At 60.6% G+C, this 26,608-nt stretch overlaps 1 protein-coding gene across 4 annotated transcripts in view; it reads left to right on the forward strand.

The window, feature by feature from the left end:
- Positions 1–90: 90 nt before the first annotated feature.
- The window catches only part of NBEAL2 (neurobeachin like 2), a 28,454-nt gene continuing 1,936 nt past the window's right edge, over positions 91–26,608 (forward strand). Inside the window, exons 1-50 of one of the 4 annotated variants that reach the window (XM_068176422.1) lie at positions 91–180; positions 6,181–6,269; positions 6,825–6,989; positions 8,181–8,262; positions 9,468–9,763; positions 9,837–9,919; positions 10,736–10,821; positions 11,637–11,922; positions 11,994–12,100; positions 12,613–12,690; positions 12,779–12,862; positions 12,990–13,088; positions 13,920–14,491; positions 14,569–14,701; positions 14,780–14,899; positions 14,981–15,311; positions 15,409–15,491; positions 15,602–15,694; positions 15,975–16,146; positions 16,562–16,695; positions 16,777–16,936; positions 17,010–17,112; positions 17,501–17,645; positions 17,762–17,920; positions 18,005–18,164; positions 18,321–18,406; positions 18,739–19,398; positions 19,471–19,649; positions 19,722–19,881; positions 20,668–20,805; positions 20,876–21,181; positions 21,274–21,423; positions 22,057–22,214; positions 22,294–22,418; positions 22,593–22,713; positions 22,799–22,956; positions 23,073–23,206; positions 23,285–23,392; positions 23,986–24,081; positions 24,159–24,283; positions 24,368–24,508; positions 24,590–24,720; positions 24,799–24,908; positions 24,988–25,105; positions 25,184–25,281; positions 25,363–25,479; positions 25,566–25,655; positions 25,774–25,883; positions 25,969–26,141; positions 26,455–26,549. In XM_068176422.1, the coding sequence (XP_068032523.1) occupies positions 127–180; positions 6,181–6,269; positions 6,825–6,989; positions 8,181–8,262; positions 9,468–9,763; positions 9,837–9,919; positions 10,736–10,821; positions 11,637–11,922; positions 11,994–12,100; positions 12,613–12,690; positions 12,779–12,862; positions 12,990–13,088; positions 13,920–14,491; positions 14,569–14,701; positions 14,780–14,899; positions 14,981–15,311; positions 15,409–15,491; positions 15,602–15,694; positions 15,975–16,146; positions 16,562–16,695; positions 16,777–16,936; positions 17,010–17,112; positions 17,501–17,645; positions 17,762–17,920; positions 18,005–18,164; positions 18,321–18,406; positions 18,739–19,398; positions 19,471–19,649; positions 19,722–19,881; positions 20,668–20,805; positions 20,876–21,181; positions 21,274–21,423; positions 22,057–22,214; positions 22,294–22,418; positions 22,593–22,713; positions 22,799–22,956; positions 23,073–23,206; positions 23,285–23,392; positions 23,986–24,081; positions 24,159–24,283; positions 24,368–24,508; positions 24,590–24,720; positions 24,799–24,908; positions 24,988–25,105; positions 25,184–25,281; positions 25,363–25,479; positions 25,566–25,655; positions 25,774–25,883; positions 25,969–26,141; positions 26,455–26,549 (7,761 nt within the window). In that variant the 5' untranslated portion in view covers positions 91–126. Of the gene's footprint in view, positions 181–3,942; positions 3,990–6,180; positions 6,270–6,824; positions 6,990–8,180; positions 8,263–9,467; positions 9,764–9,836; positions 9,920–10,735; positions 10,822–11,636; positions 11,923–11,993; positions 12,101–12,612; positions 12,691–12,778; positions 12,863–12,989; positions 13,089–13,919; positions 14,492–14,568; positions 14,702–14,779; positions 14,900–14,980; positions 15,312–15,408; positions 15,492–15,601; positions 15,695–15,974; positions 16,147–16,561; positions 16,696–16,776; positions 16,937–17,009; positions 17,113–17,500; positions 17,646–17,761; positions 17,921–18,004; positions 18,165–18,320; positions 18,407–18,738; positions 19,399–19,470; positions 19,650–19,721; positions 19,882–20,667; positions 20,806–20,875; positions 21,182–21,273; positions 21,424–22,056; positions 22,215–22,293; positions 22,419–22,592; positions 22,714–22,798; positions 22,957–23,072; positions 23,393–23,985; positions 24,082–24,158; positions 24,284–24,367; positions 24,509–24,589; positions 24,721–24,798; positions 24,909–24,987; positions 25,106–25,183; positions 25,282–25,362; positions 25,480–25,565; positions 25,656–25,773; positions 25,884–25,968; positions 26,142–26,454; positions 26,550–26,608 lie in introns of those variants that run through there. The other 3 variants (XM_068176415.1, XM_068176402.1, XM_068176407.1) reach the window with 3 other exon arrangements.

Below are 26,608 nucleotides of genomic sequence, written 5' to 3' on the forward strand. Positions count from 1 at the left end.
GAAGGGCCCCCAGCAGGTGGAGGGGAGTCCCCGCCCCCCCCCCCCCACACCTGGGGGAGGTGCCGGGGGTGGGGGGGGGGGGCGCTCGGGGGGGGGCGGAGCCGCCGCTCGCTCCCGGCCCCGGGCATGGCTTCTTCCCGGGAGCGGCTCTGCGAGCTCTGGATGCTCTACTTCGCCAAGGTGAGCCGGGCACGGGCACCGCCGCCGGGCACCGCCACCCCCGGGCGGCCACCGCAACGGGGACACCCCCCCCCCTTCCCCACCACGACCCCCGCTGGCTGCGCCCCCTCCATTGCCGCCCCCACCCCCGCTCCGCGTCCCCATCCCCTCCTGTCCCCCATTGTCGCATCCCCCCGTTCGCTGTGTCCCCCCCCCCTCCCTGCGCTGTCACGCCCCGCGGGTCCCCGGACCCCCGCGTTGTGTCCGCGCCACCCCTGTGTCCCGCACCCCCACCCCCCCCCGTTTGCCACCGCGTCCCCCGTCCCCCCCCCCCCCCGCGCGCCGTTGTCACCTGCGCGGTGTCCCCAAGGCCACCCAGCCCCGCCGTGACCCCCACCACCACCCCGGGGACAGCGCATCCCGAGGGGACCCCCCCCCGCCCGCCGCGCTCCCCCTTCCCGGGGCGAATTTGGGGTCCCCTCCCCGGGGGGTTTGGGGGTCCCTCGGGCTCCCCACCCCCCCCCCTCGGGAGGATTTTTGGGGTCCGCGTGTCCCCCCCGCTGCCGGCGCCACCGCCCGGCGACAGGTGCGCGGTGACATTGGAGCGGCGACAGGGTGGGGACAGCGGGCTCTGACGGGGTTCGGTGGGGGGTGGCTTTGGGGGCCCCCGGCACCCCCTGCCAGTCCTGGGGGATGTCCCCAAGGGGGTCCGTGGTTGGGGACCCCCCCCGCGCCACCCCAAAAGTCGCTCGTGCGTCGTTTTGTCCTTAATTACGGCGGGTGGGGGGCGGGTCCTGCCGGAGAGGTGGCACCCAAGTGTCACCCCCCGTGTCACCCCCAGCGCTGTCCCCGCGCCTTGGGGTGACCTGGTGGGTTTTGGGGTGAAACTGCTCCCCCAAAACGCCGCTGTGGCCCGGGCTGGGGACATCCATGGGGCCTGTCACCTCAGCTGGCCCCGCGATGTCACCTGGGGCCCTCCTCTGCACCCCAAAACAGGGTGACCCCACTTTGTGGGGACAGGGCCACATGCTGGGACATCGGGGGGTGACATGGGGACAGGTGCCACTGCATCGGGGTGGCTGTGGCTGTGTGGGGACGGGTGCCACCTTGTCAGGGTGGCCTTGGTGCTGTGGGGTCACTGAGGTGGCCGTGGCCGTGTGGGGACAGGTGCCACACCATCGAGGTGGCCGTGGCCGTGTGGGGACAGGTGCCACACCATCGAGGTGGCCGTGGCCGTGTGGGGACAGGTGCCACACCATCGAGGTGGCCGTGGCCGTGCGGGGACAGGTGCCACACCATCGAGGTGACCGTGGCCGTGCGGGGACAGGTGCCACACCATCGAGGTGGCCGTGGCCGTGCGGGGACAGGTGCCACACCATCGAGGTGGCCTTGGCTGGGTGGGGACAGGTGCCACACCATCGAGGTGGCCGTGGCCGTGCGGGGACAGGTGCCACACCATCGAGGTGGCCGTGGTTGGGTGGGGACAGGTGCCACACCATCGAGGTGGCCGTGGCCGGGTGGGGACAGGTGCCACACCATCGAGGTGGCCGTGGCCGGGTGGGGACAGGTGCCACACCATCGAGGTGGCCCTGGTTGGGTGGGGACAGGTGCCACACCATCGAGGTGGCCGTGGCCGTGCGGGGACAGGTGCCACACCATCGAGGTGGCCCTGGTTGGGTGGGGACAGGTGCCACACCATCGAGGTGGCCGTGGCCGTGTGGGGACAGGTGCCACACCATCGAGGTGGCCGTGGCCGGGTGGGGACAGGTGCCACACCATCGAGGTGGCCGTGGCCGTGAGGGGACAGGTGCCACACCATCGAGGTGGCCGTGGCCGGGTGGGGACAGGTGCCACACCATCGAGGTGGCCGTGGCCGTGTGGGGACAGGTGCCACACCATCGAGGTGGCCGTGGCCGGGTGGGGACAGGTGCCGTTGTTGAGGAGTGCCCGGGGGACAGGTGTCGCTTGGTGCAGCTCTCTGTGGCTGTGTGGGGACAGGTGCCACTCTGCCAGGTGCCCGTGGTCATGTGGGGACAGGTGCCATCCTGCAGCTGTGTGTGGTCACAGAGGGGACGTGGATGGGGACCGGCGCCATCCGCCACGGGGGGTGTGCGGTGGCAGGGGACGCGTGTCACACTGTGGAGTGTCCCTGGGGACACGTGCGGTGCCACCCGGGTCTGATGGCCCTGCAGGGTCCCATCGTGCTGCCAGGGCACTCACAGGGGACAGGTGTCACCCACACTTGTGTGGGGACAGGTGCCACTTGTCCGGGTGTCCTGCTCGCTGTGCCACACCAGTGGGGTGGCCGTGCCACCTCTGGGGCACCAGGGACGTGGCCAGACCCCGGTGTCACCTCCCCAGCCAGGTCACAGAGCAAAACCCTGTGGCCTTTGCCACAGCCATGTCCCCAAGGCCCTGGCGAGGACAAGGCTGGGGGGCCATGGCCCAGGTGATGGCAGTGTCCCCTCCATGGCAGTGTCCCTGTCACCACCCCCCAGCCGGTGGCCCGGGCACGGCCGCGGTGTCTCCGGTGGCTTTAAACCAGGACAGAGGTGCTGTCACCGGCCTGGCAGGGGACAGAGGACAGGGCTGTCCCCAGGGGTGGCCGTGCTGTCCCACCCCTCCAAGGGGCGGCGGGAGCGTGACCCCAGTGCCAGCCCCCGCGGGGTCACTCGGTGTCACCCGTGGCGCTCAGTGCAGGGGGTGACATCCCCGCGGCTTTGTCACTGTCACTTTTTGGGGGGCTCCCGGCGGAAGGGCGGAATTCCCGGCTGGACATTCCCGGTTTGGATTCCCGGCTGGGCGTTCCGGGTCTGGCATTCGCGGCCTGGCATTCCCGGTTCGGATTCCCTGTTGGGCATTCCCGGCCTGGCATTCCCGGTTCGGATTCCCGGTCTGGCATTCCCGGCTGGGCGTTCCGGGTCGGGCATTCCCGGTCTGGCATTCCCGGTCTGGCATTCTCGGTTCGGATTCCCGGTCTGGCATTCCCGGTTCGGATTCCCGGTTGGGCATTCCCGGTTCGGATTCCCGGTCGGACATTCCCGGTCTGGCATTCCCGGTTCGGATTCCCGGCGCTCCCAGGCGGCTCCGCGCCGGCCGAGCCCCAGAAGCCGCCCAACAGGCTCTGCCAGCCGGGAACCGGCTGCGACAGCTCCGCGGGGTGGCACCGCCACCGGCACCGGCAGGGACCGCGGCCTCGGCGGGGCACACCGGGAACTCGGGGAGCGCCGCTCCGGTGGGCACAGCGGGAATTCCAGGAGCCAGCTCCGGGTTCGGGATGCAGCTCCGCGCGGGTGCCCCGGCAATTTTGGAACAGCAGCTCCAGGTGGGCGCACCGGGAATTCCGGGGCTCCGGCTGCGGGAGGGCCCTCCGGGAATTTCGAGGTGCAGCTCCCGGTGGGTGCCCCGGGAATTTCGGGGCGAACTCGACACTGGGGCAGGATTTGGTGTTGGATTTGCAGGGAATTCCGGGATGAACCGACGCAGCTCCTCGTGCTGCCGCCACCGCGAGCTCGGGGACGTCCCGGGGCCCCGGGTGGGCGCAGGGACGGGGGCGCCGGTGGCACCGCGGTGTCCCCAAAAGCGGGGCCGGTGTCCCCAAGCGAGCGGAGCCGGCAGCGGGGCAGGAAGCGCCGTTGGGGCCGCGGGTGACTTGGCATTTCCTGAGCTCTGGGGCTTTTTTGGTGGCTTTGCACAAGCGACAGCGGTGACAAAAAGGGGGGCCCCCCCCTAAACACCCCCTCCCCCCGCACCCCGTTCCGGCCCCGCTGCGCCGGCGCCGCTCCCACGGCTGCGGGGTCATGGATGGCCAGGGCCACCCCCGGGGACAGGTACCGGCTCTGGGGACGTGGGGACACCCCCGGCCCGTCCCGAGGGACGCTCGGGGTGGAGCGGGAAGTGCGGGGGAGGCGGATTTTGGGGTGTCCCCCCCCCACCCCGTTGTGGCGGTGCCTGGGGGAGCCGTCGGAGCGCCGGGATCCCGGAAAAGGGAGGGACGGTCCCCGTGGGAATGGGGGGACAGCGCGGGGTGCTGCGCTCGGGGACGGGGGACTCGGGGTGCTCGGGGATTGGGGTGACCCCAAAGGGTGCGGGGGTCCCCGAGGTGCCACACTGGGGTGCACAGGGACGTGGGTGACCCCAGATTGATGCAATGCAGCGCCCAGGGCTGTGAGGGACCCCAAAGGACAGCACTGGGGTGCTCAGGGATGGGGGTGACCCTAAAGGTGCCACACTGGGGTGCCCAGGGCTCTGGGTGACCCCGAGCTGCCCTGTTGGGGTGCTCAGGGATGGGGGTGACCCTAAAGGTGCCACACTGGGGTGCCCAGGGCTCTGGGTGACCCCGAGCTGCCCTGTTGGGGTGCTCAGGGATGGGGGTGACCCTAAAGGTGCCACACTGGGGCGCCCAGGGCTCTGGGTGACCCCGAGGTGCAGCACTGGGGTGCTCAGGGATGCGGGTGACCCTAAAGGTGCCACACTGGGGCGCCCAGGGCTCTGGGTGACCCCGAGCTGCCCTCTTGGGGTGCTCAGGGATGCGGGTGACCCTAAAGGTGCCACACTGGGGTGCCCAGGGCTCTGGGTGACCCCGAGGTGCAGCACTGGGGTGCTGAGGGACACGGGGCACCCCAAAGGTGCCACACTGGGGTGCTCGGGGGCTGGGGTGACGCCGAGGTGCCACATGTGGTGCCCAGGGCTGTGGGTGACGCCGAGGTGGCCCCACGGGGCGCTCAGGGACCTGGGACACCTGCAGGTGCCACCTCGCGGTGCCCAGGGCTGGGGGTGCCCCCGGGGCGCTGGGTGGGGGTGCCCAGCCTGGGTGAGTCCCCGCTGTCCCCCGCTGTCCCCACTGTCACTGCTGTCCCCACTGTCCCCCGCTGTCCCCCGCTGTCCCCGCTGTCCCCCGCTGTCCCCCGCTGTCCCCACTGTCCCCCGCTGTCCCCCGCTGTCCCCACTGTCCCCCGCTGTCCCCCGCTGTCCCCGCTGTCCCCCACTGTCCCCACTGTCACTGCTGTCCCCCGCTGTCCCCCACTGTCCTCCGCTGTCCCCGCTGTCCCCGCTGTCCCCCGCTGTCCCCCGCTGTCCCCCGCTGTCACTGCTGTCCCCCGCTGTCCCCCGCTGTCCCCACTGTCACTGCTGTCCCCGCTGTCCCCACTGTCACTGCTGTCCCCCGCTGTCCCCACTGTCCCCGCTGTCACTGCTGTCCCCCGCTGTCCCCCGCTGTCCCCACTGTCCCCGCTGTCCCCCGCTGTCCCCCGCTGTCCCCCGCTGTCCCCCGCTGTCACTGCTGTCCCCACTGTCACTGCTGTCCCCCGCTGTCCCCCGCTGTCACTGCTGTCCCCGCTGTCACTGCTGTCCCCGCTGTCACTGCTGTCCCCCGCTGTCCCCCGCTGTCCCCCGCTGTCCCCCGCTGTCCCCCGCTGTCCCCGCTGTCCCCGCTGTCACTGCTGTCCCCCGCTGTCCCCCGCTGTCCCCGCTGTCACTGCTGTCCCCGCTGTCACTGCTGTCCCCGCTGTCCCCATTGCACAATCACAGCTGGGCCGGGCAGGGCCCGCTGTGCCCTGATTGGCTGCAGGGACAGGTGCTCTGCGAGCTGATTGGCCGGTGAGATCCACAGGTTGTGCTCTGCTGGGCTCTGATTGGCTCAGCACCTCCACAGGTTTTGCTGCTCTGGCTGCTGATTGGTCAGCGAGTCCACAGGTGATGCTGTGCTGGGTTCTGATTGGTCAGAGGCTTCGCAGGTTGTGCGGTTCTAGGTTCTGATTGGTCAGAGGCTTCACAGGTTGTGCGGTTCTAGGTTCTGATTGGTCAGAGGCTTCGCAGGTTGTGCGGTTCTAGGTTCTGATTGGTCAGAGGCTCCACAGGTTGTGTGATTCTGCACTGCGATTGGTCAGTGGCTCCCAGGGGTGTGTCACACACCTGAGTGGGCGGGGCTGGTTTCTCTGGCTGTGATTGGCCAGTCCCTGCGGGTGGGGACCATGGAGGGCTGTGATTGGCTGCCGGCCCCAGCCCCGCCCTCCCTTGCAGAAGGACCTGTCCTACCTGCAGCAGTGGCTGGAGGCCTTCGTCACCAGCTTCGAGAGGGTCATCGTCCTGCCCTCGCTGGAGCCCCGCAGGTGGGACCCCAAAACCCTGCGGTGACCCCGCTCAGTGACCCCAGACAGCCCTGAGTGACCCCAAACACCATTGAGTGACCCCACCCGGGATGACCCCAGCACCCATCGATGACCCTCAGGCACCCCTGGGTGGCCTCCAACACTCCTGGGTGACCCCAGCACCCCTAAATGTCCTGCCCAAGTGATCCCCAGCACCCCTGGATGACCCCAACATCCCTGAGTGACCCCTGTAGGTGACCCCCAGCACCCCTGAGTGACCTCCAACACCCCCGAATGACCCCCCGAGTGGTTCCTAGCACCCCTGGATGACCCCAGCACCCCCAAGTGACCCCTGTAAGTGACCCCAGCCCCCCCGGCTGACCCCCAAAATCCTTGGGTGTCCCCAAACCCCCGGGTGCCCCCCATGGGGCCCCAGACCCGCGTCTCGCCACACATGGGGGCGGCGTCGCCTCATCCGCTCCCCGTGGTCGGAGCCATCCGGTGCCGCGGGCGGGGAGGGCTTCGGGGGGGCCCCGGGGACAGCGGGGTCACATCCTGCGCCCCGATCCCGCCCAGGCCCGAGGATCCGGGCTCGGAGATCCCGGCGCTGCCGCGGGAGGTGCTGCAGGTGCTGAGCCAGAGGCTGGGACACAGCGTGGCCCTGGGGACACGCGACGGGGACAGGGGGACGGGGCTGGGCCAGGCCCTGCTGCTCCTCAAGTTCTTCATCATCATCTGCAGGTGGGTGACCCCAAATCCCTCTGGCCCCCCTTATCCTCCTGCTCCGGGGTTCCCAGCACGGAGCAGCCCCAGGGCCGCGGGTCCTGTGTCCCCACCAGGCGTGTCCCGGTTTGTCCCAAAGCAGCGGGTGGCTTTGGGGATGTGCGGCCCCCATCCCAAAAAAAAACCCGCAGAATTCCTCCCTGAGGGAAATCATTGGGAAATCTGGGATGCTCCCAAATCCCCTCCAAAGTGTATGCTATCTTTAAAAATAATTGATAATAATAATAATAATAATAGTCATAATAATAATACTAGCAGTAATTATAATACTGCAAAATAACAGGTTTTAAAAATATAAGAATTAAAAATTAATGTAATTGTCCCCCAAAATGCTGTCATTTCCCCCAATGCAGTGCCCATCCAAATGTGCGTCACATCTCTGAAAATAAAAATTAGAAAATAGTGATTTTATTAATAATAATTGTTGTTATTATTAATAATTATTATTTTTGTATATTATAATACATAGTATGTATTTATAATATGTTATATATATTATTATATTATATATAGTACATTATATATTATATATTATATATTTTATATGTAATATTATATATATTATATATTATATATTATGTATTATGTATTATGTCTCATATATATTATGTATTATATATTATATATTACAAATGATATTGTAATATATATTATAATAATTAAATAATAATAATGTAATATAATAAAAATATAATAACCAAAAACCACTACTTCCCCCAAAATTTCATCATTCCCTCCCAGTGGAGTATCCTCCCCAAAATGCATTATATCTGCAAAAAAATTTTTTTAAAATAATTAATATTATTAATGATTAATATATTTAACAATCATCGTGAATATAATAATAAATAAAATAATGTAATGTGATTAATATATAAAAATAGGAAACCATTATTCCCCCCCAAAATTCCATCAGTCCCCCCCAAATTGCATCACATCGCTAAAAAAAAAATTAAATGTTATTTTTATTATTAATAACAAAAAATAATAATACAACGTTATATAACAAAAATTGTGTAAAATATAAGAATTGTTTATGGCATTTTCCCTGCCCCAAGCACTTTATTCCCCGCCAAGTTTCCCTCTTCCCCTCCCCAAATTTCCTCCCCCACCTCGTGCAGGATGAATTCCCGATGTTTTCTGTTCCAGGAACCTGGAGAACATCCAGCCCGACAGGAGCCCCGGCTGCCTCCCGCACGTGCTGCGGCTGCTGCGGCTCTGCGGGAGCCAGGTGGGAGCGGGAGCGGGAATGGGAATGTGAGCGGGAATGGGAATGTGAGCGGGAATGGGAATGTGAGCGGGAATGAGAGTGGGAGTTGGAACGAGAGTGGGAATGGGAGTGGGAATGGGAATAGGAGTGGGAGTGGGACCAGGAATGGGAATGTGAGCACAAATGAGAATGGGAGTGTGAATGGGAGTGGGAATGGGAACGGTAGTGAGACCAAGAATTGGAATGTGAGCAAGAATGGGAATGGGAATGGGAGTGGGGACAGGAGTGGGAGCAGGAATGGGAGTGGGAACGGGAATGGGAATGTGAGCGGGAATGAGAATGTGAGCGGGAATGAGAATGTGAGTGGGAATGGGAATGGGAGTGGGACCAGGAGCAGGAATGAGAATGGGAAGAGGAACCATCATGGGAACAGGAGTGGGAGTGGGAAAAGGAATGGGAATGGCAATGGGAACGTGAGCGGGAACGGTCATGGGAATGGGCACAGGAATGAGAATGGGAAGGGTCATGGGAATCGGAATGGGGACAGGAATGAGAACGGGAATGAGAACAATCATGGGAGTGGGAACAGGAATGGGAACGGTCATGGGAAAGAGAATGGGAAAGGGAATGGGAGCAGAACTGGGAATGAGAATGGGCAGGGCCTGATTGGCTGGGGAGGGGCTCAGCGCTGATTGGTCTCCGAGTCCATACATTATGTGAATCTGGGCTCTGATTGGTCAGGAGCTCTACAGGTGGTGCTGTGTTGGGATTTGATTGGTCAGTGAGTCCACAGGCTGCGTGACTGAGTGCTGATTGGCCAGTGTCTCTGCAGGTTGTGTGATTCTGGATGCTGATTGGTCTGTGAGTCCACAGCTTGTGTGACTCTTGATGTTGATTGGCTGAGAGCTGTACAGGTTGTGTTGCTGTGTAATTTGATTGGTTTATGGCTCCACGGCTTTTGCTGCTCTGGTGCTGATTGGCCAACAGCTTTGCAGTGCCAGGTGTTGATTGGTCAGTGCAGCTCTGAGTTCTGATTGGTCAGCAGCCCTACAGGTTGTGTGACTCTAGCTGCTGATTGGTCAGTGCATCCCAGCTTGTGCTGCTCTGGGCTCTGATTGGTAGATTGATTGATTGATGGATGATCCCATTCTCCCCACAAAGCGGAGTTTCCTGCCCATTCCCATTTTTTGGAGGTGTCAGGGATTAAAGCTTGGCTTTCCCGGCAGCTGCGGAGCATCCCGGGGGACGAGCGGATCCGAGCACAGCTGGAGAAGGGGGCACAGCTGGAAAATGGGGCACAGCTGGAAAATAAGGGGACACGGCCAGAAAACAGGACACAGCTGGCGAGCCAGGAGAATGGGGCACAGCTGGAGAAGGGGACACGGCCGGAAAATGGGACACAGCTGGAGAGCCAGGCACAGCTGGAAAACCGGTCCCAGCTGGAAAACGGCATGCTCCACGCCCTGCACCTCTGCGAGTGCTTCCTCGACCCCTACCAGACCTGGCGGCGGCAGCTGAGCGGGTGAGGGACACCCCCCACATCCCAAATTCCCTCCCCCGTCCTGGATCCCCCCACCTCACCCCTCTCTTTCCAGGGAATCCATCAGCTCCAAAGAGAAGAGCAAATACAAGTTCGCCCCCGCCCCGCTGCCCCCCGAGTTCGGTGCCTTTTTCCAAGGTAAAAGTGGGATTTGGGAAAGGGAAGGGTCGGTGTGGGGTCCCTAAGTGGGGAGAGGGTCCACGGATGGGGGGGTGCTGGAGCAGGGGTGGGATCAGGAAATATTTATAGGATCTGTGGAGGGATGTCGTATTCAGGTGTAGGTATTGATCCAAGGACCTTAAAGGATCCCACGCCTGCTCCAGGTTATCCTGTACTTATCCCAAAGATATGGGATCCCACACCTGCTCCAAGTTATCCTGTACCTATCTCAGGATTATTGTAGGATTCCGGGGCAAATAGAGGATGCTGTTCCAGGCTATCCTACACCTGCCCCAGAAATTTAGGATCCTGTACCTGCTCCCGTGTCCTGAGAAGAATAACAGGATCCCAAAGCAGGAATTAAGCCCAGCACCACCTGCAGAACCCACAGAAATCAACATAAAGGGGAATTTTTATCAGGGAAGCCCCAAAAATCCACTTTTAGAGGCAGCGCCGTTGCAAAAATCCCCTAAAACTCCGGCCCGTAAACCCCCAACTGCACCTGAGTTTGGCACAAATCCTCTTTTTTGGGGCCAAAACCCCATTCCTGGCACAACCAGAGCTGGAATACCTGGAGCATCCTCATCCTCTCCACCACCAGCTGGGTCCAGCACCCCCATGGTGTGGATTTTGGTAGGAAAGGGATTTTTCCCTATTTTTTTTGGCTGAAAATATGATTTTTCCCCTTATTTTTAGCTAGAAAGGGGCCCTTTTCTGTTTGGTTTTGGGTTTGTTTTTTTTTTTTTTTTTTCTGTTTGCTCCTCTGATTAAATCTTTCTCTCCTCATCCTCACAGAGAGTTTCCAAGGCGGGAAGCAGCTCCCAGAAATGATCCAGCTCCGAATTATCCATCTTTTTGGAGCCATCCTCTCCGGATCCAAGGTACCCTTGGGAGCTCCTCTTTCCAGGGATAAACCCCAAAGTTTTGTTCATTCCAAGGCTGGAGTTAAACCAGTGAATTTTCCAAAGCTTTTAAAAATCCTGTTTATCATTCCAGCCTTAAATTCGGTGGGATCAGCTCAGAAACGTTAAATTAAGCAATTAAATTCAAGAATTAAATTAAAGTATTAAAATAAATAATAAAATAAAACAAAATAATAAGACAAAAGAATTGAAAATTAAATAAAACTATTTAAATTACTTATTAAATTAGGAATTAAAGAATGAAGTAGAACAAATAAAATAATAAAATAAAACTTAATAATTAAATAAAATAATTAAGTTAAATAATAAAATTAATGAAATAAAAGAAATAATAAAATAAAGCAAAATATGTAAATAATTACATTAAATCATTAAATTATTGAAGTTATTTTTAAATTTACTAAATAGCTAAATATAATAAATTACTAAATAAAATTATTTTCTTGGACTATTACATTTAATTATTAAAATTAATTAAATAATTACATTATGGGAAGCTTTTAAGCTGAAGCTGCTGCTTCACCACCCATTCACCTCTGGGCTGAAAGCCGGAAAATCCTCAGACTAATAATTTGGAGCCGAAATCACTTTTAATTTCCACCGCAATTAAAAATCTATTTAATCACTAATTCCACAATTGGCTTTAAAACAATTCACACCCCCAGGGTAAAATCTGCAGTGCTGGAGCTCTCGGGGTCAATAAATAACGGGATCAGTAAAGGGCTCGTGTCCCAGTGGGCGACGGAATTCCCACCTGTTCCCAAACCCCGCAGCCCAACGCGCTCCAGGCCATCACCCCAGCGGCGCTGGACGTGCTCCTGGGGGTTCTGCGGCGGGCCGGCAGCAGGGCCCCCCCGTGCCCCGCGCTGCTGGAGGCGGCGCTGCGCTCAGTGGTGGCCGCGGTCCACGTCCTGCATGGCTCCAGCCCCGGCGCCGGCCCCGTGTCCCTGCGGAGCCTCCTGGACGGATACTTCAGGGTGCTCAACTCCGACCTCCCCGCGGCCTCCCTGGCGCCCGAGGCGGCCGGCGGTCTCATCGCCCTGCGGGTGCTCATGTTGGGTAGGTTGGGAATAGGCTGGGGTTTGGGAATGTGGGATGGGACGGGGCTGAGCCAGGCTCTCTGTCCGTAGACGCCATCCCGGCCATGCTGAGCTGCCAGGACCGGCCAGTGCTGCAGGCCGTGTTCCTCAGCAACAACTGCTTCGAGCACATCATCCGCCTGCTCCAGAACAGCAAGGTATGGGGTGGCGCCTCAGTGTCCCCTTCCTGATCTCCATCCTCATCCGCTGTCCTCATCACCATCTTCATCCCCATCCTCATCCCCATTCTCATCTCCATCTTCTGTCCTCATCGCCAGCCTCATCCCTATCCTCATTTCCATCCTCGTCACCTTCCTGATGCTAAACAAACCTGAGATAGGGTGACACCAAGTTTGGACACCTTCATCTCCATCCTCTTCCTTCCTTTCCTCTCCTTTCCTCTCCTCCCTATTTCCTCTTTAAATTACCCTGGGACAGGCATTTGGTGACACCAGGGTTGGGCACCTTCATCTCCATCCTCACCCTTCCCAGCTCTAAGTGATCATGGGACAGGGTGGTTTGTCCTTTTTGGTGACACCGGGTTTGGGCACCTTCATCTCCATCTCCATCCTCACCCTTCCTGGCTCTGAATAATCCTGGGACACATCCATGGGATGGGGACCCTCCAGAACCACTTCCCTGTGTCCCATGCCCACCCCGTGTCCCACAGCTCTACCTCGGCAGCTCGTGGGAGGCGGGTGAAGCCCAGGACGAGGTTCCCACGTGGAACGGGGATGGACTCCAGCAGGTACCCCATAACCCAACCACCACCCGTGGTGGGCCGTGTCGCCTCATTCCCACATCCCAGCAGCTCCCCCATTCCCGTGTCCCTGTAGGTCAACGCCAGCAGCTCCGACGCCATCGCTGTCCACGCCCTCGGGGTGCTCACGGCTATCATGAGCAACTCGCCGTCAGCCAAGGTGGGCAGGGGACCTCCCCTCAGGAGGACACCCCAAAACCAGAGGGATTTGGGTATTTTTACCCAGGTTGAGGTGGCTCAGCCTGAGGTGGGGCTCATCTGGAATTCCACTGTCCCTGTACTTCCAGGAGGTGTTCAAGGAGCGCATCGGCTACACCCACCTCTACGAGGTGCTGAGGAGCCAGGGCCAGCCCACCCAGCGTCTACTCCAGGAGCTCCTCAACATGGTGAGCATTCCCACTTTTCCTGACTCTGGGCAAAGCTCTCGGCACTGGGTGTTCCTGTGGATCTCAGCCCCATTCTGAGCCCCCCCCCCCATCCTCTCCACTCTGCTGGTTTCTCAGCAGCTTCCTCCCAAGGGGTCCTGGGTCCATCTTTCACTCGGAGTTGTGCTTGGGTTTGGGAGTTTTGAGCCTTTTTGGATGTGGAACTGCTCACTCTGGTACTGCTGGACACAGGAGGGTCTCCAGGGTGCTTCATGCATGAGGGTCTCCAAGATCCTTGATTCGTGGAGGCCTCCAAGACACTTCATGCACAGAGATCCTTAATGCTCCAAGATTCTGGATGCACAAGAATCTTCAGAATGCTTGGTGCATGAGGGCCTCCAAGATCCTTGGTACATGGCGGTCTCCAAGATTCTTGATGCTTGGGGTCCCCAAAATTCTGGATGCACAGTATCTCCAAAACTATTAATGCATGGGAGTCTCCAAGACCTTTAATCCATGAGGATCTCCAAGATCCTTGATGCATGGAGGTACCTAAGATTCTTGATGCATGGAGTCTCCAGAATTCTTCATGCACAGGATCTCCAAAAGGATTGATGCGTAAGGGTCTCTGACATACTTGATGTATGAGGGTCTCCAAGATCTTAAATCCATGACGGTCTCCAAGACCCTTGATGTCTAGGGTCTCCAAATTCTGGATGCATGGGAGTCTCCAAGATTCTGGATGCACAAGGGTCTACACAAGGTCTCTGCCGCCAGCCCAGGACAGCCTGGGATGGATCCATCCCTCTCCAAGCACTGGAGCTGCACCAACCCCCTCTTGTGTCCCTGCAGGCAGTGGAGGGTGACCACAGCTCCTTCCCAGTGCGTCCCATCCGCAACGAGCAGCCCCTGCTGATCCTGCTGGCCTGGCTGCCGGCGCTGGAATGCCGGGATCTCCAGGTGTTCCTGTCGGCGTGGCTGCGGCGGCTCTGCGAGGCCTCCCTGCCCAGCCGCCTCACCTGCGTCAAGGCGGGCATGGTGGGCTCCCTGCTGGGCGCCCTGGCCACCGAGCCGGCGCTTCCCAGCGCCTGCTCCCAAAACCTGCTGGAGCTGCTGCGATCCTTGGGCAGCCTCTCCATCCGGCCCGGGGAGCTGCGGCAGCTCCTGCGGCTGCTGCGGCGCGAGCGGGGCCGGGGGCCGCATCCCTACGTGGCTCCGGTCATCCGGGCGCTGTCTGGCATGGCCAGGGGCGAGGGGCCTCCCCGGGCGCTGCAGAGCTTCGACCTGAGCCCCGGCATGGCCGGGATCATGGTGCCCACCATCCAGAAGTGGCCCGGCGGCGCCTTCGCATTCCATGCCTGGCTGTGCCTGAGCGAGGAGGAGCCAGAGCCGCTGGCAAGGCCGAAGAGGAGGCAGCTCTACAGGTGATCCTTGCTGGAGGGCGTGAGGTGAGGGTGGGGAGGGGCAGCAGCACCATCCCCACCGTGGTTTTCTCCACCAGCTTCTTCACAGCAGGCGGGACAGGCTTTGAGGCGTTCTTCACCGCGGGCGGCGTGCTGGTGGTGGCTGTGTGCACCAAGAAGGACTACATGACAGTGGCACTGCCCGAGTTTGCCTTCAACGACTCAGCTTGGGTGGGGATCACCCCCATCCCCGTCCCTGTTCCCATCAGGGACACCACAATGTCCTGATGTCCCTCTCTGTCCCCGCAGCACTGCGTTGACATTGTCCACGTTGCCGGCCGCCGGCCCTTCGGCCAGAACATCGTCAGCATCTACGCCGATGGACACCTGCGGAAAACGGCGCAGCTCCGCTTCCCCTCCCTCCACGAGGTGGGGGATCCTCCCAGCGCCCACCCAGACCCTTCTGCATGGCCTCACTGGGGGCTGAGTGTGATCCCTTCTCCCTCCCAGTCCTTCACCTCCTGCTGCATCGGCTCCGCGGGCCACCGGACCACCACGACGGCCGCCACCACTGCCAGCCACCCGCCGGCACCCCACGGGCCGGAGCTGGTCTTCACCCAGCATCCTGTGCTGGGACGCTCCCAGTCTGTCCCCGCCACCCTCGGTCCCCACTCATGGACCCCCACCCAGCTGCCCACGGAGGGGGTGGTGGCCACCACGGCAGCAGGCAGCCAGGACACAGAGTGGGGCAGCCCCACCTCGCTGGAGGGTCACCTGGGCTCCGTGGCCATCTTCTGTGAGGCTCTGCAGCAAGCCCAGGTCAAGGCTCTCTTCTGTGCAGGTGTGTCAGGGTAGGACGTGGAGGTTGTCCCCAGGGTGCTGGTGGTGACCGGGGTCTCCTCCACCATGTCCCAGCTCATCCCAGTCCTCTCCCCTAGGACCAAATGTCACATCCCCATTCACACTGGAAGGTGACTTGGTGGAGCTCAGCAGTAAACTCTTGCTGTACTACACCCCCCAGGTGAGGAGAGATGTCCCACGCCCCTGGGGACAGGGACAGCGCTGGTGGACCCTGTGCCTCCAGGGACATGTCCAGGAGCATGAGGATGCTCCCACGGTGTTTTTTTCCAGGCCTGCAGGAACAACATCTGCTTGGACCTCTCTCCCAGCCACAGCTTGGACGGGAGGCTGACGGGACACAAGGTGGTCAACTGGGACATCAAGGTAGGCTGAGCACAGGGTGACCTGTCCACCCCATGGCCTGGAGGCAGGGGGTCCCTCCTGGGGCACAGTCCCAGGGCAGGAGCTCCACAGGTCCCCTGGACCCTGCAGGAACCCTGCCCATGGTATTGGGTCCACCGTGACCCATCTGTCTCATGGGTCCTCATCATCCACCATGGGTGGTGCAGGGGAACAGGTGACTTTTGGGGACCCCTGGTGCCATGGAATTTCTCCTCCACACTGCTGTCACCACCCAGCAAGGCCTCTCTCCTCCCTCCCCCAGGACGTGGTCAACTGCGTGGGTGGGATGGGAGTGCTCCTGCCCCTGCTCGAGCAAGTTGTGTCCAAGACGGAGGAGCCCGAGGATGAGCAGGAGACCAACGACCTTGTGGGGCCGGAGCTGACGTCCTCCAGGAACGCCCAGGGCATGCTCATCCCGCTGGGAAAGTCCTCAGGTGAGGAGTTCAGGGGATGTGAAGCAAGAGCTGTCCTGCTTGGGTGGCTGGAGGTGACCACAGAGGGGTTCCTGAACCTGGCAGGTGTCCACCACGGGCAGGAGAAGTCTTGCCTGAGGCTCCAGGAGTTACGGGGTAATGGAGGAATTACTTGGGATGTTGTTATGACCCAGTTAGTCACAAACAAATGGTTCTGGGAAGGTGAGAGTGGCTCCAGGAATCTTTGGCGTGGGTGGAACGTGCTTTCTCCCAGTATCCAGCTGCTCATTCCCAAGCTCAAAGCACCAGAAGCTTCATCTCCTTAAATCTGGAGAAAACAGGAGATCAGGGTGAAAGGTTTGGAGAGACAACTGCCTGGGATCTCCAGGAAGGGGTTTGGGTGGGCCTAAGGCTCACAGGTCCCGGTGCCCTGCAGAGAACAGGCTGGAGAGGAACAGCGTGGCCGCCTTCCTGCTGCTGGTGAAGAACTTCCTGCGGAACCACGCCGTGAACCAGGAGAGCCTGGTGCAGTGCCACGGGCCGGCCATCATCGGAGCGCTGCTGCACAAGGTGGGGGAGGCTCCCAAAACCCCATCCCACAGTCCTTGCCGTTCCCAAGGGGCTGGAAGTGTCCCCTGTCACCCACGGCAGGTCCCTGGCACGCTACTGGACATGAGCACCTTGGTGGCCTCGCAGATCCTCATGGAGCAGGTGGCTTCTGAGGGCAGTGGGCTCCTGCTGCACCTCCTCTACCAGCACCTCCTCTTCGACTTCCGCATCTGGAGCAATAGCGACTTCGCTGTGCGCTTAGGTGGGAACAGGGATTGCCTGGGAATGTCCATCCCGCCCGGCCTCCCCGGGATCCTGACACCTTCCCCCTGCAGGTCACATCCAGTACCTGGCCAGCGTGGTCAAGGACCACAAGCAGCGCATCCGCAAGAAGTACGGGGTGCAGTTCATCCTGGACGCCATCCGGACCTACTACGGGTCAGCTGCCACATGGGGCTGGAATCCTGGAATGCTGACGGGGTGGGATTGGGGGTGGGCTTCACCCCTGGGGGCTGTGGTTTGGCTAAACACCATTTTTGTGGGGTGATATATCTCCTTCCAAAGTGGGACCATTGTGGTGGGTGCAGGACCTTCCATGTCTCATCCCTGAGCCTGTGCCCAGCTCCAAAATCCACCCCCAGCAGCCACCAAGAGTGTGGTGGCTTCTGCAACAAGCAGACCCAAATGTGTGGGGTGGACATGTCCCAGGGGTAGAAGATCCCTGGAGCTCTTCAAGCTTTGTGTTGGGATTTGGGATGATGCTGGCGGTGGGTGGTGGGTGACAAGGGACACATCCCCATGCGTGTCTGTCGATCAACACCTTCAGGGAGAAGACCACAGCCACTGATGACATCAGGACGGTGCAGACGTCCCTTTTCAGCCTGGTGAAGGATTTCTTCTGCAGGAGCTTCTCTGGGGAGGAGATGCAGAGCTTGCTGAACTACCTGGCAGGGGCACAGGATGAGCAGCAGGTGTGTCACCGGCCACGCTCTGGTCCCCAAACCCCGAATCATGGGCTGGGGAGAAGCCACTGAGATCCCAGTGGGACACTCGGAGGGCAGTGGACAACCATCCCGGTGTCCTGCAGGTCTGTGGGGCACTGGAGGTGATCCACAGCCTGCTGAAGGGCTCCCCAGCCCAGGAGCAGCTCTTTGCCTTCCTCTTCGAGCCGGGCCACGTGGAGCTGCTCTTCTCCCTGCTGGTGCAGAAGAGGTTCTCGGATGAAGTGAGGGAAAGGGTCTTCAAGGTAGGGCAGGTCCTCAGCTCCCACCTCCTGCTGCCCCCAGAAAGGATGTCACAGCCAGGTGGCCTCTTCTCGCTGTCCCACCAGGTCCTCTACAAGATGCTGAAGTACGAGAAGGTCCCTGAGCGCAGCAAGAGCCGCCTGAAGCTGAAGGACATCGGGTACCATGGGCTCATCTCCTACCTCAGCGACATTCCCGGCTCCATGCTGCTCTTCCGCTGCCTCTCGGAGCAGGTCCTGGGGGCAGGTACCGTGTGCCAAAGAAACCAGGCCACCATCCCAGCCATGTGCCATGGGATCATCGCTCGTGGCTTCCCACGAGGCTCGGCTGGGCTGGGTCTTTGGTGGCTTTTGGGGACAGCAGGAAGTGTCCCACCACTGTGCTGACTCTCTTTGTCCACAGACCCTCCCAACTACAAGGACCTGGTGGCCGTGGTGTACCTGTCCCACCGGGCTGAGCTGAGCATCCGACTTGACATCTGCCGCAAGGTGAGCGGGGCCAGGACACAACGGGAGGTGACAAAGGTGTCACCCTGGGCCTGAGCTCCTTGGACACCCAGCTGTGCCCAAAAGTGCTGGCCATGGGGATGGTGGTGACACGGATCTGCCAGCATGGAAATGGTGCCGCTCCAGCACCCCACGACGGTTTTGCAGGATCTGGGGTGCTCTTGTTCCTGGGATGGGTCCATCCATCAAGAGCTGGGGCAGCAGCATCCAGTGTCCTCCTTTTTTTCCTTCTCCTTTTTTTCCTTCTCCTTTTTTTCCTTCTCCTTTTTTTCCTTCTCCTTTTTTTCCTTCTCCTTTTTTTCCTTCTCCTGCAGCTCTTCCACCTGATCTATGCGCAGCAGGACCTGGTGAAGCAGCTGGCCAGGTTGGCCGGCTGGCAGGACACGCTCACCAAGCTCTACGTGAAGGAATCCTACGAGTGCCGCCAGCACAGCCTGAGCACCTCGGGCTGCCCGGAGCTGCTGCGCCTCTCCGAGCCCTCCGGCAAGGACAGGATGAGCCCACCGCCCACCGAGCTCCAGGAGCTCGATGTCTTCCTCCCACTGGGATACGAGGCCTCGGACCAGGAGCTCTCTGAGGGCTTCTCCGACCACTCCATCTCCCCGAGCGGCCGCACCAAGTCCTTCCACTCCTACAACTTCAAGTCCTTCGACTCCTCGGACCGGGCCAGCCACTCGTCCTCCAACCCTGGGGACGGTCCCCCCTTCGACGGCGTCTACCACCCGCTGTCCCCCTTCTCCACCTCGCCCTTCGACCTGGGGCTGGACCTGGCCAGCACCAGCTCCATGGCCACGGCCGAGAGCGGCACCCAGACCCCGGCCAGCGGCCCCGGCACCCCCTCACCCCTGGAGAGCTTCAAGCCCTTCCCGGGAATGCGAGCGCGCAAGAGCTCCAGCCTGTCCAACGTCCTGGATGAGAGCAGCTACCAGGACGTGCTGCCCAGCGACAACATCTCCAACACCAGCAACCCTCAGGTGAGCCCCAAACCCTCATCCCCACCATCCCGGGGCACTGCGGGCACCTCTCACCTTCCTCTCCACCGGCAGCAAACCCCCGAGGAGGAGCTGTGCAACCTCCTGACCAACATCATCTTCTCGGTGACATGGCGCGGGGTCGAGGGCTGGGACGACGCGGCCTGGAGGGAGCGCGGCCAGGTCTTCTCCGTGCTCACCAAGCTGGGCACAGCCTGCGAGCTGGTGCGGCCCCCGGATGAGATCAAGCGCAGGTGAGGCCCGCCCACATCCCGGGGGTGCATCCCGAGGGAAGGGCACCCTCCGGAGCCGCTGCTGTCCCACAGCCTGCTGGAGATGATGCTGGAGTCGGCGCTGACGGACCTGAAGGAGTCGGGCCCGGCCGCGCTGCCCGGGCTCACCCACAACGCCCTGAAGCTGCTGCGGCTGCTCCAGGATTTCCTCTTCTCCGAGGGACACAACAACCAGGCCCTGTGGAGCGAGAAGGTGGATGGGAGTGAGCAGGGATTCCTGATCCCAAACCACAGCTCTGCTGATCCCTAATGTCAACCCGGGCCCTGAAAGCAGCCCCACCTGCAGAACTTGAACATAACCTTAGATTTATGCCTAAATTGAAATCAAAGCCTAATCCTAACCTTGGGAAATAGCCTCAATCCTAGATTTAAATCAAAGCCTAATCCTAATTTTAGGAAATGACCTCTGCTTTATACGTAATCTTGAATAGAACCCCAATCCTAATCCTTAAACCTTAATCCTAACCCCAAATCCTAAACTTTAATCTTAAACCTTTACCATAAATGCAACCCTTCATACTCTAAACCCTGAACCTAAACCCTAAGATTAACTCATAAACTCTAAATTTAGCTGTTCCTCCTAAATCATGATCCTAAACCTTAACTCCACATCTTTGTCATAAAGCCCAACCCTTAATCCTAATCGTAATCCTAAATCTTTCTGTAAACCCTAAACCCTAACCTTAACTCACAGCCTGTAGTCTCACTGTACTTCCTACATCCTAATCCTAAACCTTACTGCTATACCTTTGTCCCAAAGCTCAACCCTAACTCCAATCCTATACCCCAGCCCTAATCCTGACCCCGACCATAAATCCTGAGCCCCAACCTCGTGCCAAACCCAGACTAGTTTGTCACGAGTTGGGTTCTACCCTAATCCTAAACCCAAACCCGAATACGAGGAGGGCTGGGTGATGGGGCCGGTGGCTGGGCAGGGGTGGGGTTCCTGCCCGGGCTGGGGCTCACGGTGTCCCCCCAGATCTACGAGGGGGTCAGCAGCCTGCTGGACAAGCTGGGCGTGTGGCACCACCTGGCCAACGGCACCTCCGACCTCAAGGAGATGGCGCAGACGGGACTGCGGGTGCTCATCGGGTACATCCTGCTGCAGGACCCCCAGGTGGGTCACCCCTCCCCGGGCACCGCGGTGGCGCCGCGGTGGCCCCGCCTGACGTCCCCTGTCCCCGCAGCTGCACTCGCTGGCCTACGTGAAGCTGCACAGCCTCCTGCAGACCACGTCGGCCCCGCGGAGGGACGAGGCCTGTTACCTGCTGGGGAAGCTGGAGACGCCCCTGCGGCGCTCCCTGGACTCCAGGTCGGAGACCTTCTCCTGGTTGGTGCCCATCATCCGCACGCTGATGGATCAGTGCTACGAGACCCTGCAGCTGCAGCAGTTCCTGCCCTCGCTGCCCCCCACCAATGGCAGCCCCACCTTCTACGAGGATTTCCAGCTCTTCTGCACCACCCCAGAGTGGAGGGGCTTTATCGAGAAGCACGTGGGTGCCGTGGGGTGGGATGGTTGTTGTGGGATTGCCTGGATGAGGGGTGGTGGGTGCCAAGCCCTGGGAATGCCTCTCTGCTCATCCAGGTGCAGCCCACCATGGCCCAGTTTGAGATGGATACGTTTGCCAGAAGCCACGACCTGATGTCCAATTTCTGGAATGCCTGTTACGATGCCATGATGAGCAGCTCCCAGCGCCGGGAGCAGGAGAAGGCGGCCAGCCGCAAGTTGTTCCAGGTACTGCCTGCTTCTTGTCCTTGGGATGTCACCCTGGGGCATGCTCTTTATCCTGGGGACACTCTGCTCACCCCTGGGGTGTCACTCTGGGTGCTCCTCATCCTGGGGATATGTTCCTCACCCCCAGGATGTCATCCAGGGATGTGCTTCTCATTCTGGGGACATGCTCCTCAACCCAGGGATATCACTCTGAGTTCTCCTCAGCCTGGGGACATGCTCCTCAACCCAGGGATGTCACTCTGGGTTCTCCTCAGCCTGGGGACATGCTCCTCAACCCAGGGATATCATGCAGGGAATGTGTTCCTCACTCTGGGGATGTCATTCTAGGAATGTGCTCCTCTCCCTGGGGTATTAATCCTGGGGTTGTGCTCTTCACCCCAGGGATGCCATCCTGGGGACACTGCCTTCAGGAAGTGCTCCTCCTCCTGGGGACATTGTCCTGGGGATGTGCTCCTCGTTCCAGGCACATTATCCCTGGGATGTGCTCCTCATCCTGGGGATATCATCCCAGGGATACACTCCTCATCCCAACCACATCATCCTGGCGATGTTCTCCTTACCCTGAGGACGTCACCCTATGGATGTCCCCAAGCCCCAGCCTGTTGTCACCTCACTCTGGTGCCCCCTTGGCAGGAGCTGGTGCTGGAGCCGGCAGCGAAGCGCAGCAAGGCGGAGAACGCCCGGCACGCCAACGTCCTCAAGCAGACCAACAACCACCACAGCACCGTGCTCAAGCAGTGGCGGTCCCTGTGCCGCCTGCTCACCTCGCCCCGCTCCGCCTGGGCCGACCGGTGAGTCCCCACCTCGTCCCCAGGGAGGGGTGGCACAGCCAGGCCTCCCCAGGGTGCCTCACCCCCCGCTGTCCCCCAGGAACCCACCGGAGGTTCGCTGGAAGCTGTCAAGTGCCGAGACCTACTCCCGGATGAGGCTGAAGCTGGTGCCCAACCTCAATTTCGACCAGCACTTGGAGGCCAGCGCCCTACGGGACAATCTGGGTGAGGTGGTGGTGCTGGGGCACCTGCGGGTCCTCCCGTGCCATGGGCGAGGGATGTCACCGGTGGGGTTGGGCTGGGAGATGGCATGGACAGCGTTGGATTTGGGAGCCCTTCAGAGGAGTTGCCCCCAGCTCATGGGGGTGGTGGGTCCTGCTGACCCCCTCCTCATTTCAGGAGCTGACCACCTCCAGAACCCCGCCGAGTCCCTCCCGCTCGCCATGGCCAAGGAGGCCAAGGTGAGCGAGCTGGAGGATGACCAGCTGGCCGAGGAGGACCTCCCCGTCCTGGACAACCAGTGAGTGACCCCACCCCTGCCAGAGCGCCAGCTCACCTGGGCTGGGGCTGTCACCAGAGTGTCCTCACCCCACGGTGCCACGCAGGGCTGAGCCCAAGGAGCAGAACCAGCGGGAGAAGCTGGTGGTGTCGGAGGACTGCGAGCTCATCACGACGGTGGCCGTGGTCCCTGGGCGACTGGAGGTGACAACCCAGCACGTTTATTTCTACGACGGCAGCAGCGAGAAGGAGGAGACGGAGGGAGGTAACAGCGGGCGCTCCTTGAAGGGTGTGAGGAACCCCCGCCCAGCCCCATCCCTGCCTCGGGAATGGCGGGATGGTGACACCTGGGGGGTCTCTGTGTCCCCCCGCCCTCGGCAGGGATCGGCTACGACTTCAAGCGCCCCTTGTCCCACCTGCGCGAGGTCCACCTGCGCCGCTACAACCTGCGCCGCTCCGCCCTCGAGCTCTTCTTCATTGACCAGGCCAACTACTTCCTCAACTTCAGAAAGAAGGTAGAGACCCCCTCATCCCCTCCCAAACCACAGCTCTGCCCAAGGTCCAGCAGCTCCACGTCCTTCTGTTCCTTCCAGGTGAGGAACAAGGTGTATTCCTGCATCCTTGGCCTGCGGCCCCCCAACCAGACCTATTTCGGCAGCCGGTCCCCCCAGGAGCTGCTCAAAGCCTCGGGGCTCACACAGGTACCGGCCCCACCATGCCCGGCCATGTTCCGTGTGTCCCCTTCCCAGATGGAAAAGGGAGGGTGACCGCGTGGGGTGGGGATGCCCATGGGACAGGGGATCAGGGATGGCTGTGGATCTGGGAGTGGCCATGGAACCAGGGATGGACATGGACACAGACAGGCGATCAGGGATGGCTGTGGATCTGGGAGTGGCCATGGAACCAGGGATGGCCATCGCCATGGACATGGACTTGGACAGAGGATGAAGGATGGCTGTTGAGAGTGGCCATGGGACCAGGGATGGCAATGGGGTGAGGACAATCATGGACAAAGGACAACCGTGGGACTTGGGATGGTCTGAGTGCAGGGATGGCCATGGAACAGGCGATGGCTATGGGATGGAGGTGGCCATTGGACTAGAGGTGACTGTAGAACCAGGGATGACCATGGGGTGGACACGGCCACAGTTCTGGGAACAACTGCGGGACCAGTGATGGCTCTAAGACTGGGGACAACTTTGGAACCAAGGGATGGGCACTGCCATGTGGCGGGGGGTGTCTGCCCTGTCTCCTCTCCCCCCAAGCCCATCTCCTCCTTCTCCCTTCTCTCCAGAAATGGGTCCTGCGGGAGATCTCCAACTTCGAGTACCTCATGCAGCTGAACACCATCGCGGGGCGCACCTACAATGACCTGTCCCAGTACCCCGTGGTGAGCCCCTGTGTCCCCCACTGTCCCCACACTGACCTGGTGCCCCCCCACCTCACCCAACTCCCGCCCCCACCCAGTTCCCCTGGATCCTGCGGGATTACGTCTCGGAGACCCTGGACCTCACCAACCCAGCCGTGTTCCGGGACCTGTCCAAGCCCATCGGGGTGGCCAACGAGCGGCACGCCCGCGACGTCAAGGAGAAGTGAGTACCCCACAAACCAAGGGCACGGGGATGCGGGGAGCACCTGGCCGGCTCCTGGTGGACCCCATCCCACCTGGCCTGCAGGTACGAGAGCTTTGAGGACCCCACGGGCACGGTGGACAAGTTCCACTACGGCACTCACTACTCCAACGCCGCCGGGGTCATGCACTACCTGATCCGCACCGAGCCCTTCACCACCCTCCACATCCAGCTGCAGAGCGGCAGGTGGGCACCCGGCAGGTGGATCCTGCAGAGGGGACATTCGTGGGGACAGCCAGGCCCCAGCCAGGTGTCCTGTGCCTCCAGGTTTGACTGCTCGGACCGGCAGTTCCACTCGGTACCGGCGGCGTGGCAAGCCCGCATGGAGAACCCAGTGGATGTCAAGGAGCTCATCCCGGAGTTCTTCTACTTCCCGGAGTTCCTGGAGAACCAGAACGGTAAGGGACACCATTGTCACCAACAGGGGAGCACGGGGGGGTGGTCTGTGTGCCTCATCATCCTCGTCCTGCCCGCAGGCTTTGACCTGGGCTGCCTCCAGCTCTCCAATGAGAAGGTGGGGGACGTGGTGCTGCCGCGGTGGGCACGCTCCCGCGAGGACTTCATCCACCAGCACCGCAAAGCCCTGGTGAGATGGGGAGCCCATTCAGCCCTGGGGGCGTTCCGGGGCCGTTCCCACCCCTCCCTGACACCCCATCCTTGGACAGGAGTCGGAATATGTCTCCGCCCACCTCCACGAGTGGATCGACCTCATTTTTGGGTACAAGCAGCGCGGCCCGGCCGCCGTGGAGGCCCTCAACGTCTTCTACTACTGCACCTACGAGGGTGAGCTGTGGGGCAGAGGGAGGGGGACACCCGCCAGGGGTGTGTCCCCCCCGTGACCATGACCGTCCCCATCCGCAGGGGCCGTGGACCTGGACGCCATCACCGACGAGACGCAGCGCAAGGCTCTGGAGGGCATCATCAGCAACTTCGGGCAGACGCCCTGCCAGCTGCTCAAGGTAGCTCAAACCCCCCAGCCCCCGAAACCAGCCCCTTTTGAGGGGTCCCCCCACTTCTGACAGGTGCCCTGCCCCCCCCAGGAGCCGCACCCTGCCCGGCTGTCGGCAGAGAGCGCCGCCCGCAGGCTGGCCCACCTCGACACCCGCTCCCCCAACGTCTTCGAGAACCTGGGCCAGCTCAAGTCCTTCTTTGTGGAGGTGAGGACACCCCCGGGGGTCCCTGGGCAGCACTGGGAGGGGTGGGGTGGTCAGGAGGGTGCCCAGCAGCTGCTGTGTCCCCACAGGGCATCAGTGATGGGGTGGCCCTGGTGCAGGCCGTGGTCCCCAAGAACCAGGCCCATTCCTTCATCACTCAGGGATCCCCCGACATCCTGGTAAGTGTGGAGAAACTGAGGCACGGGGACATTTTGCTGGTCCAGGGGGGGTCTAGGACCAAACCAGGGAGGATCCCAGCAGTGAGAGTGGTGTCACCTCTCCTCCCCCTCTGCCCAGGTCACTGTGAGTGCCAACGGCTTGTTGGGGACCCATAACTGGCTGCCCTACGACAAGAACATCTCCAACTACTTCAGCTTCACCAAAGACCCCACTGTCACCAACGCCAAGTGAGTCACTGGGGCACAGGGTCCCCAGGGAGGGTCCCTGGAGGTGCCACCAATCCACCACCACCATCCCACATTCTCCTCACAGGACCCAGCGCTTCCTGCAGGGCCCCTTCGCCCCCGGGGCCGACCTGAGCTCCCGCACGCTGGCCGTGTCCCCCGACGGGAAGCTGCTCTTCAGCGGGGGACACTGGGACAACAGCCTCCGTGTCACCTCGCTGGCCAAAGGCAAAGTCGTGGGGCACATCACCCGGCACATAGGTACGTCCTCCTCCTGTGATGATGATGATGATCTGATGATGCCCTGATGGGGTTGTAGGGCCATGGCAGGAGACAGGTGACACCATGAGGGGCATCTCCCAGTGTCTCCATCTCCTGGGGACAGTCCAGGTTCCAACCTCAGAGCTGGAGCGGGGTGAGGAGCAGCAGCATGCACACCCCAAAATACATCTTGGAATGGGACTGGCAGCAATTCTACATCCAAAAACACATTGTGGTGCTATGCCATGGAGTCAGGTGGCCAAGCATGGTGGGAGGGGACCGACACCTCATGGTGTCCCTCTGGCTGTTACAGATGTTGTCACCTGCCTGTCACTCGACCTCTGCGGCATCTACCTCATTTCTGGCTCACGGGACACCACCTGCATGGTGTGGCAGGTCCTACAGCAGGTAAGGGCTCGAGGAGCAGGAGAAGCTCGTGGTGGGCGCTGCCAGCAGGTCACTGATGT

This window comes from Anomalospiza imberbis, chromosome 1, assembly GCF_031753505.1.
Source record: "Anomalospiza imberbis isolate Cuckoo-Finch-1a 21T00152 chromosome 1, ASM3175350v1, whole genome shotgun sequence".
Lineage (NCBI taxonomy): Eukaryota > Metazoa > Chordata > Aves > Passeriformes > Viduidae > Anomalospiza > Anomalospiza imberbis.